Below are 13,728 nucleotides of genomic sequence, written 5' to 3'. Positions count from 1 at the left end.
ACGCGCGGTATAATCTCTGAGACGGAAACATGACCACTAGAAGGGTAGACATCATAATCAAACATATTGTAATTTGTTTGATAAGTCGTTAAATTTGACAGTAAGGTTCATTTATCATGGCCAGTAGGATGATCCGGGCAACCAATTTGCCAGCTTTTAGTCTGGACCGGTGTTGCACGTACACAGATAGGAGAATCAGCTCCAGGCATGTATCCAAGTTCCGACCCAGCAACGGGGGAAAGAAAACATATAAATTTACTTAAATTATATAACTATACCTTTAACCATTACATGTTACTAAAAGAAAATGTCACAAAGATATTGTTGATTAAGATCTTTCAATATATATTCCTCATTCAAACTTCCCAAATAACTTAAGGATGTTAGAAATAATATTTTACAAAGTTGTTTAAAGACCTACATTCTTAGCAAATCTTTAAAAAGAATAACTACTCACTCCTAATATCAAATTAAAGGATCAAACTTGTTGGAAGAGTTCAACTCACATCAGTTTTGGAAAAGTTTTACTCTTCCAAACTTTAAAAGTGACTACCAAAGTTCTTCATAAGTATCCAATACATATCCGCCATAGATTGTTGGAGCTAAATGCGAGTGTTCAGAAAACAACAGTCTAAATCTCTTTGGATGCCTGATTAGTGGATCCAGAAACAACTCCCGCAGAAGTAGGAGCAGGCTGGAGATGAGATGGCAGCGAAAAGATAAATTATGAGAACCTCAAAGGCCTATGGACTCCATTCCAAATATTGAAGACATCCAAGAACACACCTGAAAAGGTGATTTTTGGTATCTCAATCATGGGATCAATTAGATCAACTAGTGACCTCCATCTTCCAAACCCCTCTTGCCACCATCTTCTCACAAGCATGGAAACCAAGCATCCAAACAGGCCTTGAACAACAAGGTATCCTTTTTTTCATTATTTTAGATTATAATACCCCCTATTTTTGTAAAAAACAAAGTAGACAATTTGGGTAAGGCAAAAAAAAAAAAAAAGAAAAAAAAAAGAAAAAAAAAAGAAAAGAAAACTTGAAGTGTTCATTCATAACACAGTCCCCTTTGTCCCTTTGTCTCCATAGAAATTAACAAAGCATCATAATTTGAACAGTTAACAGAAATCCTATATGAGAGTAAACGACGGATTCAAGTTTGTGATATATAAAGGATGACTGCTGATGAAGGACATCTGTGAACAGGATTAATGACAAATCGGCAAGTGAAATCTACAATTCGGTGGAGATTCAGGGTCTGATTATTCATCAGAATGAAAAATAGAAATCTAATATTATAAGCCTTGGACAATGATTGATAGATTTTTTTCTATTTTCCAATTATCTTGAATGGACTAAATTCTCTTTTTATCAGGTGCACGTTTGTTGTATCTTTCTTATAGTATGTTATAGAGGAAGATCCATTGAATAATCATATATCAGAAAAGAAAGTGAGCATACCACTTCTCTTGATCTTATCTCATGTGGGTTCATAGGTGGGTGGTTCAAGGGTTGTCAGCTAAACCTTCAACCAGAAAGTGTAGTAGAGGTTCCAAAATTCAATATTGGGTTCTTCTTTACAACGACATATCATATATACGTCTCAAAATGCAATATTGGTTTCTTCTTTACAATGACATATCATACATACGTCATGTTTCTTCCCAGATCTATCATCCATACAATGATCTCTTACGAGTCAAAAATCAAGCCTTAACAGGAAACTTAGAGCTATTGATATCTTAAGAGCAAGTATACTAGTCAGGATTCATGGCATTCCTTGGCTTTCAATAGTCCTAGTCAATGTTTTAAGACTCCACCTAATCGATCGGTTCGACCCATTATTAGCCCGCCCAATTTGACCACTATTCAGAGGCCTTGTTTTTTGGTTGATGTTGTAAATTCTACTTAAGATTCAAGTTATTAACTTGTAAATTACATATATCTATACTTTTTACATATTTTTCATATTCTCTATTTTTAGACTTTCTAAATATTTCTACTATTTTTAGTATTTATTTAATTAATTTATTTATGATGCCATGGGTTAATAGGTTGACCCATAGTCGACACACTGAATCGTGACCAGGACATCAAAATAAGTTGATGTCTGGACCAGGTTTCAGAACATTGGTCCAAATAAAAGCCTTAGAAAGTAGAAATCCTTTGTTTCATGTTTCCACTGTTGATGACACATAAAAGATCCTAGTTCTGAACTCTATGACTACAAATGAGTGTTTCCACGCATACAATGAAAACATCCAAAACTCTTAAAGGCAATTGCTAAAAGAGCTGACCTAGAAGCAGATATGTGCTCCAATAGATAGACTTACACCACTTGCTTATCCATAATCCGATTTGATGCAATAAATTCAACAATAGAGTAAATAATGCAAAGGGGCTCGAGTATGACATTTCTACAAAGGAAGATTATGTCAGATGGCCATTGTGTGACAACATCCTCATGTCCAAAAAGTAAGCTCATGATATTATGTTAATGAATCAAACAAGATTTTTGTGAAAATGAAAACATACTGACCAAAAATTACAAACTAACTGATCAAGTAATTACTTTTCCCATACTGTTGTTCATACAGAGATACGGTTCCCTAATATACATATTGCTCACCAACCATATTTGGCCTGTGTTTCTGCTTTGGTAAGCAAACCCTTAGAACGCCGCTCTGCAAGCTCCATCTCCTTCTGCTTCATGTCAAAGTACAAAGAACCAATCTGATGCTTTCTTTTTTGAAGTTTCGAGGGCTTTCCCTTGGCTGAAGAAACCGGCTGCATAGAAATTAAATTTATTTATCAGAATGTCAAATATATGATATCCCGTGGCATCACCAGAAAGCTTATTGAACTTAAGGGTGATGTAACTACGCTTGGTAGATCGCACAAATCCTGCAATGTGAATGTGTAAACTGTAATACAGAAAAGTGGCAATACACATCACCCAGTTGGTCTACAAGATAATTTTTAACTTGAATGTGCCAAATCAAAACAAGCTTTCATCTCACAAAGAGCTGCAAAGGATGGTAACACAATGTTATACCAAAAACACAAAAGCCTACTATACCAGGCATTTGGTGCCAATGGAACTTTCCGATTTAAGACACCAACAAAAGGCTGTCAAGAAGTATCACCGGTGATAAGAAGTATAATTTCAACTAGTGCAAGAACAAGTATAAACTAGTTAAAAAAGTCAACTAAATTTGATTGCCAAGAGAAATAAAGAAGGGGCGAATGATCTAATTGAAGAAATAAGAACAGAAAGGAAGAAGGTTGAAAAAATTTCTTTTCTTTGGTTTAAATTGAAGCTTAACCAATAAGTATTATCTATAACAAGTTGGCTTTATAGGTCAAGGTTTGCACCAAATACTTGAAAAGTTCTACAACTGACTCTCAAACCTAAAATCAAAACTGAAATCTAAACTTTCAAAGCTGATTTCTGGTCAAGGTTTCAAGTATGCATGCTGTGAAAGTGCCAGTCACTGATCAAAGGCCCACTAGCCATTTCGTGCCAGTGCTAGTACTGACGCAGCACACGCTAAAGACCTAATACCTTGGTCAAGGCAACCTTTGACAAGGGAGGGATTGCCAGAATTAGGAAGGAAACCTTTAAAGGCTGGTCAACAGGAAGGAAACCTGTTTTACTGCTCATGCAATTTAAGCTCATGAAACCAGAAAGCCACCATCCAAGGTTCTGCTAGATGTCGAAAGAGTCTAGACAAAAAGCAAAGGGCATAAAGCCACACATCTTCTGCTTATGCAATTCAAGATATTGCATCCATGTTGCACAAACTGTAAGCCATACATTGTCTCTTAGTTTCTTGCCAGAAGAAATTTGTTCAAAAGGTATAGAAGGTTAGGAGAATCAGGAAAAGTGGGAGATGCTCCAAATAAATTGATGATGCATTTCTTGCAGAATACAAAGTAAAGATTGACAGATGAGGTTATACCTAACAAGATGGAAAGAAAATGGATGAATGGAGATTATAGAACATCCAAGATGAACACCTGTAGTATACTACCACATATTTAAACTACCATGGAGTTCTTCATGAAGGACTTAAAACAAAGCAATAGGGGAATAACACAGAAGTTTGGCAAAATATTCCTTCAATGTGAATTTAGTTCACTCCAATGGCAAGAGCGGCCTTCAAGTTAGGCGGACTGCTTCATGGTCGAGCACAGTAAGGACATGTCATCTTGTGATTTAGGGGGAAGAAACTTGATAGAGAACTAGAAGAGTTGGTCAATATGCTTGACATGTTGCAGAACAAAATACAATATCTAGAACCAAGATTTTTATCCAAAGCTGACCACTAAGGTAGTAGAAGCAACCATGAAGTTCCATTGGAGAAGAGGAATCAAAACTTGGTCAGATTCTGAATGGAGATAAACTGATAAAGTCATCATGGTGAAGGAATGCTAAAGCCTTTAACAATTCCTAATATACAAGTGTAGAGAAAGCAGCAGCTTTTGGTGACCAAGATGCAATAATCTGCAATGATCAGCAATAATCGTGTTTAGCTAATCAAAAGCAATAACAGGACAAGTATCCTTTTTTTTTTTCTTTGTCTCCTCTTGTGGGAGTTGCTCAATTGGAAACATCCTTTTTTCTCATTACATTCTATTACCACTAAACAAGTCTCGGCAAGCTATGACATCAGAGTCCAATTTCCCTTGAGGAACAAGATAATGCGCCAGTGTTAGGGTATTAGGAGAACAAGACATAGTTGAACATGAGCATCACAAATAAAATCAGCAAAAATCAATAATGAGTAGGCAAATCTCAAACCTGATAAGATGGTCCAAAGGCTAACCCAGTCAGCTTTGCCTTGTCCTCCCTTGGTCTATTCTTCATCAGTTCATCCTGCTTCACCTCCACAACCTCCATAGGAATCTCATTTCTTCCTCTCTTCCCTGCAATCTTCCCCATATCTGCGATCTCTGGCGTTGCCATCGTCGCTGATCCATCAGACCAATTGGCCCCATAACTCCCATAGTCCATGGTGCCCCCGTAACTCCCATAACCCATGGTGCCCCCATAACTCCCATAGTCCATGCCACCCCCACTCCCATAACCGACCTCACCCCCACTCCCATAACCGACAGCGCTTCCGTAATTGGGATCCCAACCAGAAGCTTCACTGCTATTCCTGAATTCTGAACTTACCGTCGGCTCCCTTTCCCCAGCTTCCCCAGAGCCACCAACCAAACTACCATCATAATAACTCCCATAACTCTCCAAAGCACTCATTTCCTGCTGCTGTCCGATACCCTCGGGTTTCGCCGCCGGGACATCGGCTTCCACTATGGATCTCCGTCCTGCAGCAGGGGCCGAGCAAAGAGAATTCTTTGGGGCGGGAAGCATCGAAGAAAGGGATTTAGAGGAGGCGATGGAAGAAGAATCCTTGCCCCTTTTCCTCTCTTTCTCCTCTTCCTCATCATCGTCGTCTTCAAAATTTCCGTTTCGAAGCAAGGAGGGGTTCGAAGGGAGCGTGACTGGGACGACTTTCTTAGGGTTTTGATCCAAGGAAGCAGGATTCGAGGGTTTCGGGAGATTCGATTGCTGGGAGGATCTGGGAGGAGGGAGGGAAGAGAAGAAGGAAGAAGAGGCGGAGGTTTTGGGCCGGGGCAGAGAGGAGAAGATCGAAGACGAGGGGGCCCTCGAAGGGGGGCCGGATGAGGGAGGGTTCTTGGAGGCGGATCTGCTTCCTATCTCGTCGTTCTCTCCGCCCTCGCCACCGAGATCGCGGGATTTGGGCGCAGAAGGGTTTAGAGAAGCCGGGGAGATGGAGGATTTGGGAGGAGGGATGGAGGAGAAGAGGGAAGCGGAGGAGGAGGCCTTGGGAGAGGGGAGAGAGGAGGTGAAGAGAGAGGGTTTGGGGGGAGGAGCGGAGGCATTCTTTTCTTCTTCTACGTTATCTTCGTCGTCGGAAGAAGCATAGTTGGCTAACAAGGAATCCATAGCTACAGGAACGAAGAAGAAGAGAGAAAGAGATTCGAGGTCGGAAGAAAGAAAAAGAGAGACTAGGCTTCGGACTGTGTTATATGGGGGTTGGGTCGAGAGTAGTAGGCGTGCAGTGCCGGTCTTGTTGAGTCCTAATACGTTTCCGTCTCGCCATCTAAGTAGGATCCAAATCAAGTTCTATGGCATGTTGCTTTGAGAAATTCTTTGTGCACCTGGGGCGACGGAGAAAATCTGATATGGTATTATCTTATTCGATTGATCTATATAATTATTATATTTTAATATATATTTAATATTAATAATTAATTTTTTATTTAAAAATTTAATATGATAAAAATATTTTTTATTTTTTAAAATAAATTATGATATACTGTGGCGTATTATAGTCTAAATTATTATCATATGGCTCAAAATATCATAATGTGGAAGAAATATTTTTTTTCAACTATTTTTTAATACATATTTAATGTCTATGGACCAATTTTTTCGTTTGAAAATTTTGAATGATAAAAATATTTCTATTCTTTGAAAAAAATTATGACATTTTTTGTATATTATGAAATCCTGCATTATATTATGATACCTTATGGACAAAAATTATGATTTTTTGAATGTAAGATGTCACAATATGAATATAAAATATCATAATTTTATCAAAAAATAGAAAAATTTTCGTCATACAAAATTTTTAAATAAAAAAATTGATCTGCAGGTATTAAATATATATTGAAAAGTGATGACTATGTGGATCAATCGAAAGCACTATCATTTATATCATGTTACTTTTTGAGTTTGGACACTGGGCCAATTGTTAAGTTATTTTTGAAAAAAAAAAAGAAAGAAAGAAAGAAGAAGAAGAAGAAGGAGAAAAAGAAGGCGGCGGCGGCGGCGAAGCACCAGCATCTGCCTCCTCCTCTTGTACCAGTTTGAGCTCTATTTCGGATTACCATTGGTAGTATAGCAGGTTAAATTTCAAGGTTCCAACAAATCGCATCAGTGCTTTTCAGGTTAGGCCGTTTGCCGCTTTGCCTATTTGGTGGATATGCCAGTCGGTGCTTATTGAGCAGACTGAGAATTCGGACCAAGCCATGCAACTCAAGTTCGATATTTGATTGAGCTTATATATTGTTTTCTCTTATCTTCTTTATTTTTTCATCATTTCCTGCATATATCACCAATCCATTGCCATCAAAATTGTTACCGTGATTATCGTGAGCATTTCAAATTAGCGCTATATCATAACACATGTCAAGCTCTCAGATCATTAATATGACCGCTGACTACCGTATGAGCTGAGGAGTCTATCTTCGTGCTGAGCTGAGGCGTTCTCAAGATCTGATTTGTATTTGAGCTGTTCAGTAGATATATTTTTTTGACGTGCGCGACAGCTGTCTATCTCGAATAAGATTAGATTTGGCGTAAGCATCTCTCCTGATCTCACGGAAGCATTTAAGAGCTGAATTATTTCATCCAGTTTGGCATGTCCAAGGCTCCGTAATCTCGGGATCGTGCAATCTCATAGCTAACAATCCAGCTGTTCGATATTCTTTTATATAAACAACCAAAGCCCCGATGATCCAGGAAAGTTCAATCAAATCTCTCTCAGAGAATCCATTGCTGCTTCTTTATTCTCTATTTTTTCTGACTTGAACGTCGGAGGGTTCTCACCAGAGCCACAACCTCCGATTTGAGACTTGTTTTGCAGGTGACTTCAGCACAAACATCTTCGCTCGAGATTTTCAGGTGTTCATCTTCTGACCCCGATCGATTTAAGCAGCAACAGATAGAGGAAGAGCTTATATTCACATTTATGGTTCAAGACGGACATCTTCTCGGCTTTCCAATGACATCACCTCTCGACAGACGGCTAGCCAGGCTGACAATCAAGTTCGACTGTTGGTGCCGAAAATCTCTCCGTTGGTTCAATCGGTTGTCCCACCATTGGTTCAACCAGTCCTGTCTGCGTCAGTCATGATCGATCAATTCAATCAGCTCTTCCAATAAGTTCAACATCTGACGACTGCAGTTCAAATGGTCCAAACCTTTCTCGCACCCTTTCAGGCAGCGTCACAGCCTCCTCAGGCTGTCCCTGCACCAGCTACAGTGGTGCATCATGCGGTTCCTTTGGTGGTGCCGCCTGTGCCTTCCACGGTGGTGCCGCCTGTGCCTTCAACCAGAGCTGCAGGCACCTCCTCGAAGTCTAGAGAAGAGATTAACTTATCAAAATCACCTTAGGGCCCAGCAGTCGGTCAGGCGGCGATCTCCAAGCCCACAGTTGGGTCATGACTCGACCCTCGAACGTTGATCTCCTCTACGCTCTGAGGCTGATACTGTTTACGAAGTTGATTTTGAAAGATGGTTCTAGGAGCTTGATCAGCAGTTGGATCAGAAAATTGAAGAGGCCCTCAACAATAATGGCTCCTCGACGCTGCCCTACAAAAGGTATAACAGCCACTCTTCATCCCGAAGATTGTGCAGGAACCACTTCTCCTGTACTTCAAATTACCTCAACTGGAGGTCTATGATGGGACCACCGACCTCATCGATCATATAGAGACCTTCAAGGCAGCCATGCTCTTTCAGGGAGCATCAGATACAATCCTCTGTCGAGCGCTCCCTCCAACTATTAAAGGGGCCGCTCGATAGTGGTATTCGAGTTTGAGACCGGCATCTATCCATTCCTTTGAAGATTTGTGTCGATCTTTCATCGATCATTTCATCAGTAGCCGGCGACAGCAAAAGTAGTCCGACTACCTCCATACCATCAAGCAAAAGGAGGGCAAGTCAATATGCTCTTTTATGAACAGCTTCAACGTGATGACCCTGGAGGTCCAAAATCTAGATCACTCGACCGTGATGGCCGCAATGATGAGTGATCTCTTGAAGAATGATTTGAAAAAATCATTAGTTAAGACTTATTCTCGAGATCTCTCAGATATGTTTGCCCGTGTGGAGAAGTACGTCTGTATAGAAGAGACCTTTATCAATGATATTCCTGTCGGTTCAGCCACGACGAGATCCAGCAAGGAGCGCCATCCAAGATGAGAGGAGAAAAGACGTTAGCACTCCCGGTCTCCATCCTCGAGGTGAAATAATAGGGGTCGAAATCATCAATCCTGCAATCCTCCGAGAAGGATTTGACGACCATCACCTCCTCGACTGTACGATAGCTATACGCCCCTGAATGTTGCTCGGAGGGAGATGTTGTTACAAGTGGAGTTTGAGTTATCTGAGCCTTGGTTGATGAGAACAAGGTCGGAATACCATCGGGACCCAAATAGATACTGCTTTTACTATTGTGACCACGGTCATGATACTGAAAACTGCCACCAGCTTCGCGATGAGATCAAGAGGCTTGTTAGGCAGGGGTGGCTGAATCAATTTGTCCAAAGAGCGGCCCCTCAACATCGAACTCCGAGAGTTCAGCAGCTGCCCCCTCTGCCTCAGCAGCATCTCCCTCAACCTCACCCGCAGCAAGTACCAGCGCGATAGGAACGATAGCAGGGTGGAGGGCAAATGGCGGAAGAAGAATGACCCATCTGAGGAGAAATCCACATGATAACTGGAGAGTTGTCTGGAAGCTGAGCCGAATGGTGAAAATCAGCCTACATCTAGATGAGATAACCAAATGCCGACTAATTAATCTTTTATGAAAAAATGTGGATCTTGTCGCCTGATGATCAACTTTGATTTGGTGGCCTGATAATGCGGTAAGCCAAAGTCTCATAGCCTATGGAGCAGGTGCTAGAAAGAAGGCTATTACCCAACCGAGTGGATGAAATGGCATGCCCAAAAGCTTGTAGGCTAAAGCAGCTCGACGGGACTCCAATATCAAGGCTATGGAACTTAGCGAATCTCCACATATATCATCAATGATGCAACTATTTTTTATGAAAATAAATTTTGCAGGGCCATCAATTTGTAATTGGCACCCGAGTTCTCCAAGAGTCGCTTCCTCTTTCTATTCAAGATCCTGAATTATAACTACGGTCAACTAATATGAGGGCTAACTTACTAGACCCTCGAGAAGATTTCGATAACTTTGAGGTGGGGCTAACTTATCAGATCCCAGTAAAGCTCGAGTCATGCGAGAAGCGGAGGGAGACCCTTAGGGAACCTCCGGAAGGTTAACTTACCAGATCCTTAAGAAAATCTTGACGACTTCGAGGCGGAGCTAACTTACCAGACCCTAGCAAAGTCCGAGTCCCACGAGAAGCGAAGGGAGACCCTTAGGGAACCTCCGGAGGGCTAACTTACCAGACTCTCAAGAAAATCATGATGACTTTGAGGTAGAGCTAACTTACCAGACTCCAGTAAAGTTCGAATCATGCGAGAAGCGGAGAGAGACCCTTAGAAAACTTCCGGAGGGCTAACTTATCAGATCTTCAAGAAGACCTCGACGACTTTGAGGCGGGGCTAACTTACCAGATCCTAGCAAAACCCCAATCACGCGAGAAGCAGAAGGAGATCCTTAGGAAACCTCCGGAGGGCTAACTTACCAGATCCTCGAGAAGACCTTGACGATTTTGAGGTGGGGCTAACTTACCAAATCTCAGCAAAGCCCTTGTCGCGTGAGAAGCGGAGGGAGACTCTTAAGGAATCTCTGAAGGACAAACTTACCAGACCCTCGAGAAGGCCTCGACGACTTCGAGGTGGGGCTAACTTACCAGACCCCAACAAAGTTCGAATCGCGTGATTAGCAGAGGGAGACATTTAGAAAACCTCCGAAGGGCTAACTTACCAGACCCTCAAGAAGATCTCGACGACTTGGAGGTGGGGCTAACTTACCAAACCTTAGCAAAGTCCGAGTCACGCGAGAAGCGGATGGAGAAACTTAGAAAACCTCCGGAGGACTAACTTACCCGACCCTTGAGAAAACCTTGACGACTTCGAGGTGGGGCTAACTTATCAGATTCTAGCAAAGTTCGAGTCGTGCGAGAAGCGGAGGGAGACCCTTAGGAAATCTCCGGAGGGCTAACCCACTAGACCCTCGAGAAGACCTCGATGAGGCAGGGCTAACTTACCAGATCCCAGCAAAGTCTGAGTCGTACGAGAAGTGGAGGGAGATCCTTAGGAAATCTTTGGAGGGCTAACTTATCAAACCCTCGAGAAGACCTCGACGACTTCGAGACGGGGCTAACTTACTAGACCCCAGCAAAGTCCGAATCACGCGAGAAGTGGAGGGAGACCTTTAGAGAACCTCCAGAAAGATAACTAATCAGATCCTCAGAATACCATTGCTGTTTTTTTGTTCTTTGTTTTTTCTGATTTGAGCGTTGGAGGGTCCTTGCCGAAACCTCAACCTTCGATTTGGGACTTGTTTTGTAGGTGACTCCAGCATCAGCATCTTCGCTCGAGATTTTCAGATGTCTGTCTTCCGATCCTAACCGATTTAAATAGCAACAAGAATCTAGCTTGATGATTTGAAGCATCAGCGTGAAAGGTGGCTAGTGGATCTCTATAGAAGAGGAAGAGCTAATGCGTGTTAGAAGACCTGCACACAGAGAAAGAAGAAAAGCTCAAAGGTCGTGGGAGCTAATCCGTTTGAGGAGTCGCTGGTGCTTAAGTTGGATAGGACATTGGGGAACAAGAAATGTAGAAATATGAAAAATGAGAGGAAGTACAAAGCTTGTAGCTTAATAACCATATCTAAGGCCTTGAGCAATTTTTATAGACGAAGAGTCCGTATTGAATTTGGGGCCTAGAGTTTGGAGTCGAGTGGAGAACCATCCATAGGCTTTGTTTATTTGAATCAACCTAGAAATTTAAGTCCAGCTGAAACTGGTCCATGCTATGTCACATGTCAACTTATGATTGGCAATAAAGTCTTATTGAATATATTGTAGGCTCATGTTGGACTACTATTAGGCTAACATGGAGATAAAACTAATATGAAAAGTGCGAGGCAATACCATCGGTTTAAAGAGTACTTTGTCTTTGATTAATGTTGAGAAAAAGTTGGCAAGGGAAAGGAAGAAATTTTAAGACCTGTTTAGGCACTTCTGTAGATCCTACAAGATGATTCCCAGCAAGAGGAAAGGGAGCTCTTAGGATCACAAAGATACTTAGGGCCCATTTGAGAAATCTAGCAGGTTTGGGCTAGATTTCTTGTTGGATTAATGGAGTGAATAATCTATTTAAGTAGGGCTTATATCAACCCAATACCCCTACAAACCAAATCATGTGGAGGGGGAAAAAAAAAAGGCTTCCATAGATTTTTTTTTTTTTAATTTCCACAGACAAATAGAAGATAGGATTTAAGCTAAGATTTGAATGGGTCTTTAAAAGAATATGGACCGGAGCGGACCAACATGTCCGATTCCTGCACGAAATCCAGCCCAATGCAAGCAGACCCTTTGACTGTGTTTGATAACATCTCGAGGGACAGGAAAAGGAAGAAAGAGATCACAGGAGGTTGTGGGAGCAAGGATGGAGCCTGGCGACCCCCATTCCTCTCCCTCTCATGTTCTGGCTCGGTCGCTTTCTACCCATTCGTCGCTTTCCTTCCCATCTATCGCAGAAACTTTCCGAGGAGCCCTTGAAAAGTGCAATTGTATCTCATCTTCTAGCAAGAATCTAGTCGCAGATCAAAACAGCCTCTTCTAAAACGTTTGTAGTCGTCTTCCTTTCCTAATGTTTTATTTGGATATTGAATGGGCTTTTAGATTGCTGCCTTCTTTTTTTTTTCTTTGAATGTCCTAAGAAGTCTGGCAAAATATGGACATCAAAAAGCTAGACATGCTCTGTGAGACTCAGCATTTCTATCTTCTTTTGATTTTCTTTTTTGTTTAAAAAGATGTGTGGGTGTATTGGTAGCCACCAGTAGGTACTGTTAAGTTTAACACTGTTGCTCCTCCAATTCTTGTTGATCAAATTGCTCGGAATGGTGTCGTTGCTCTTGATCACTTGTCTTGCCACTTGTTTTTGAATGGTTCGCCTTGGCTGCAGAAGTTCCTGCCACTTGTTTTTGGTTGGACCAAGTCTACCGTTACGCTGATGGACCACTACAAGTCTACATTCCCGACTACGGTCGTACAATGGAAATCTCCATCTCATCAATTTGAAAATGCTTCTATATACTGTATTTTGCGAGAAGCCAATCGAATTAATTGGACTGCCGCAGAGTTCCAAGACTTGAATATGAATCGGTAAACTTGCCAACTTAACCATTTTACCATTGCACCGAGCAATAACCTATTTTTTTTATCATTCTTTCATATATTTCAAAAAATATGTTAATCTACCACAACTTCAGCATGGGGATAAAGATCAGCTTCTGTTTAAAATGAACACGTCAGAAAGCCCAGACCTGAGCCCTATCTTTTTTGTGTACGTCACTTAATCTTCCACGGACACGAGGAGTGGCCGTGGGATGGAAAGCATGAGAATTGCGATGCGTCTGTACTATAGGGAGCCTTCCCATTCTATCATGTGGATGAGACTCGATTTCAGCAGTTACAATGTCTATATACCTTTTGATTAGGGGGTGAGGTGTAATATGAGTCCTAATCAAACTAATCAAAACCATCCACGTACATTCTAGATAAGTTAGTGGTCAAACACCACCTGAAGCTCGATCAAAGCTGGTCCAGGGATCAAGTCAAGCAAAGTGAATGACAGGTTCAAATGTCATTATAGTTTCAAACTTACGCCATCAAATGAAATGCTGATCTCTGGTGGGCGCGGGGACAAAAGAAAAAGGAAACTTTCCGAGCCATTTAGAAATGAAACAATCAAACG

The 13,728-nt window shown here is 41.4% G+C and overlaps 1 protein-coding gene across 1 annotated transcript; it reads right to left on the bottom strand.

The window, feature by feature from the left end:
- Positions 1-2,473: 2,473 nt before the first annotated feature.
- LOC140852484 (uncharacterized) lies at positions 2,474-6,036 on the bottom strand. Its single transcript, XM_073245708.1, has 2 exons — positions 4,813-6,036; positions 2,474-2,795 (listed from the first exon to the last, which is right to left on the bottom strand). The coding sequence occupies exons 1-2, from the start codon at positions 5,983-5,985 to the stop codon at positions 2,634-2,636; spliced, it is 1,335 nt and encodes a 444-aa protein (XP_073101809.1). The 5' UTR covers positions 5,986-6,036; the 3' UTR covers positions 2,474-2,633.
- Between the last annotated feature and the right edge of the window lie 7,692 nt (positions 6,037-13,728).

Source organism: Elaeis guineensis, chromosome 1 (assembly GCF_000442705.2).
Source record: "Elaeis guineensis isolate ETL-2024a chromosome 1, EG11, whole genome shotgun sequence".
NCBI lineage: Eukaryota > Viridiplantae > Streptophyta > Magnoliopsida > Arecales > Arecaceae > Elaeis > Elaeis guineensis.
This window is presented reverse-complemented; position numbering and strand designations above follow the sequence as displayed.

Coding starts and splice junctions, on each gene's coding strand:
- LOC140852484 (XM_073245708.1), bottom strand. CDS start 5,985: ATGGATTCCTTGTTAGCCAACTATGCTTCTTCCGACGACGAAGATAAC. Junction 2,796..4,812: donor CCTTTGGACCATCTTATCAG/GTTTGAGATTTG, acceptor ATTTCTATGCAG/CCGGTTTCTTCAGCCAAGGG.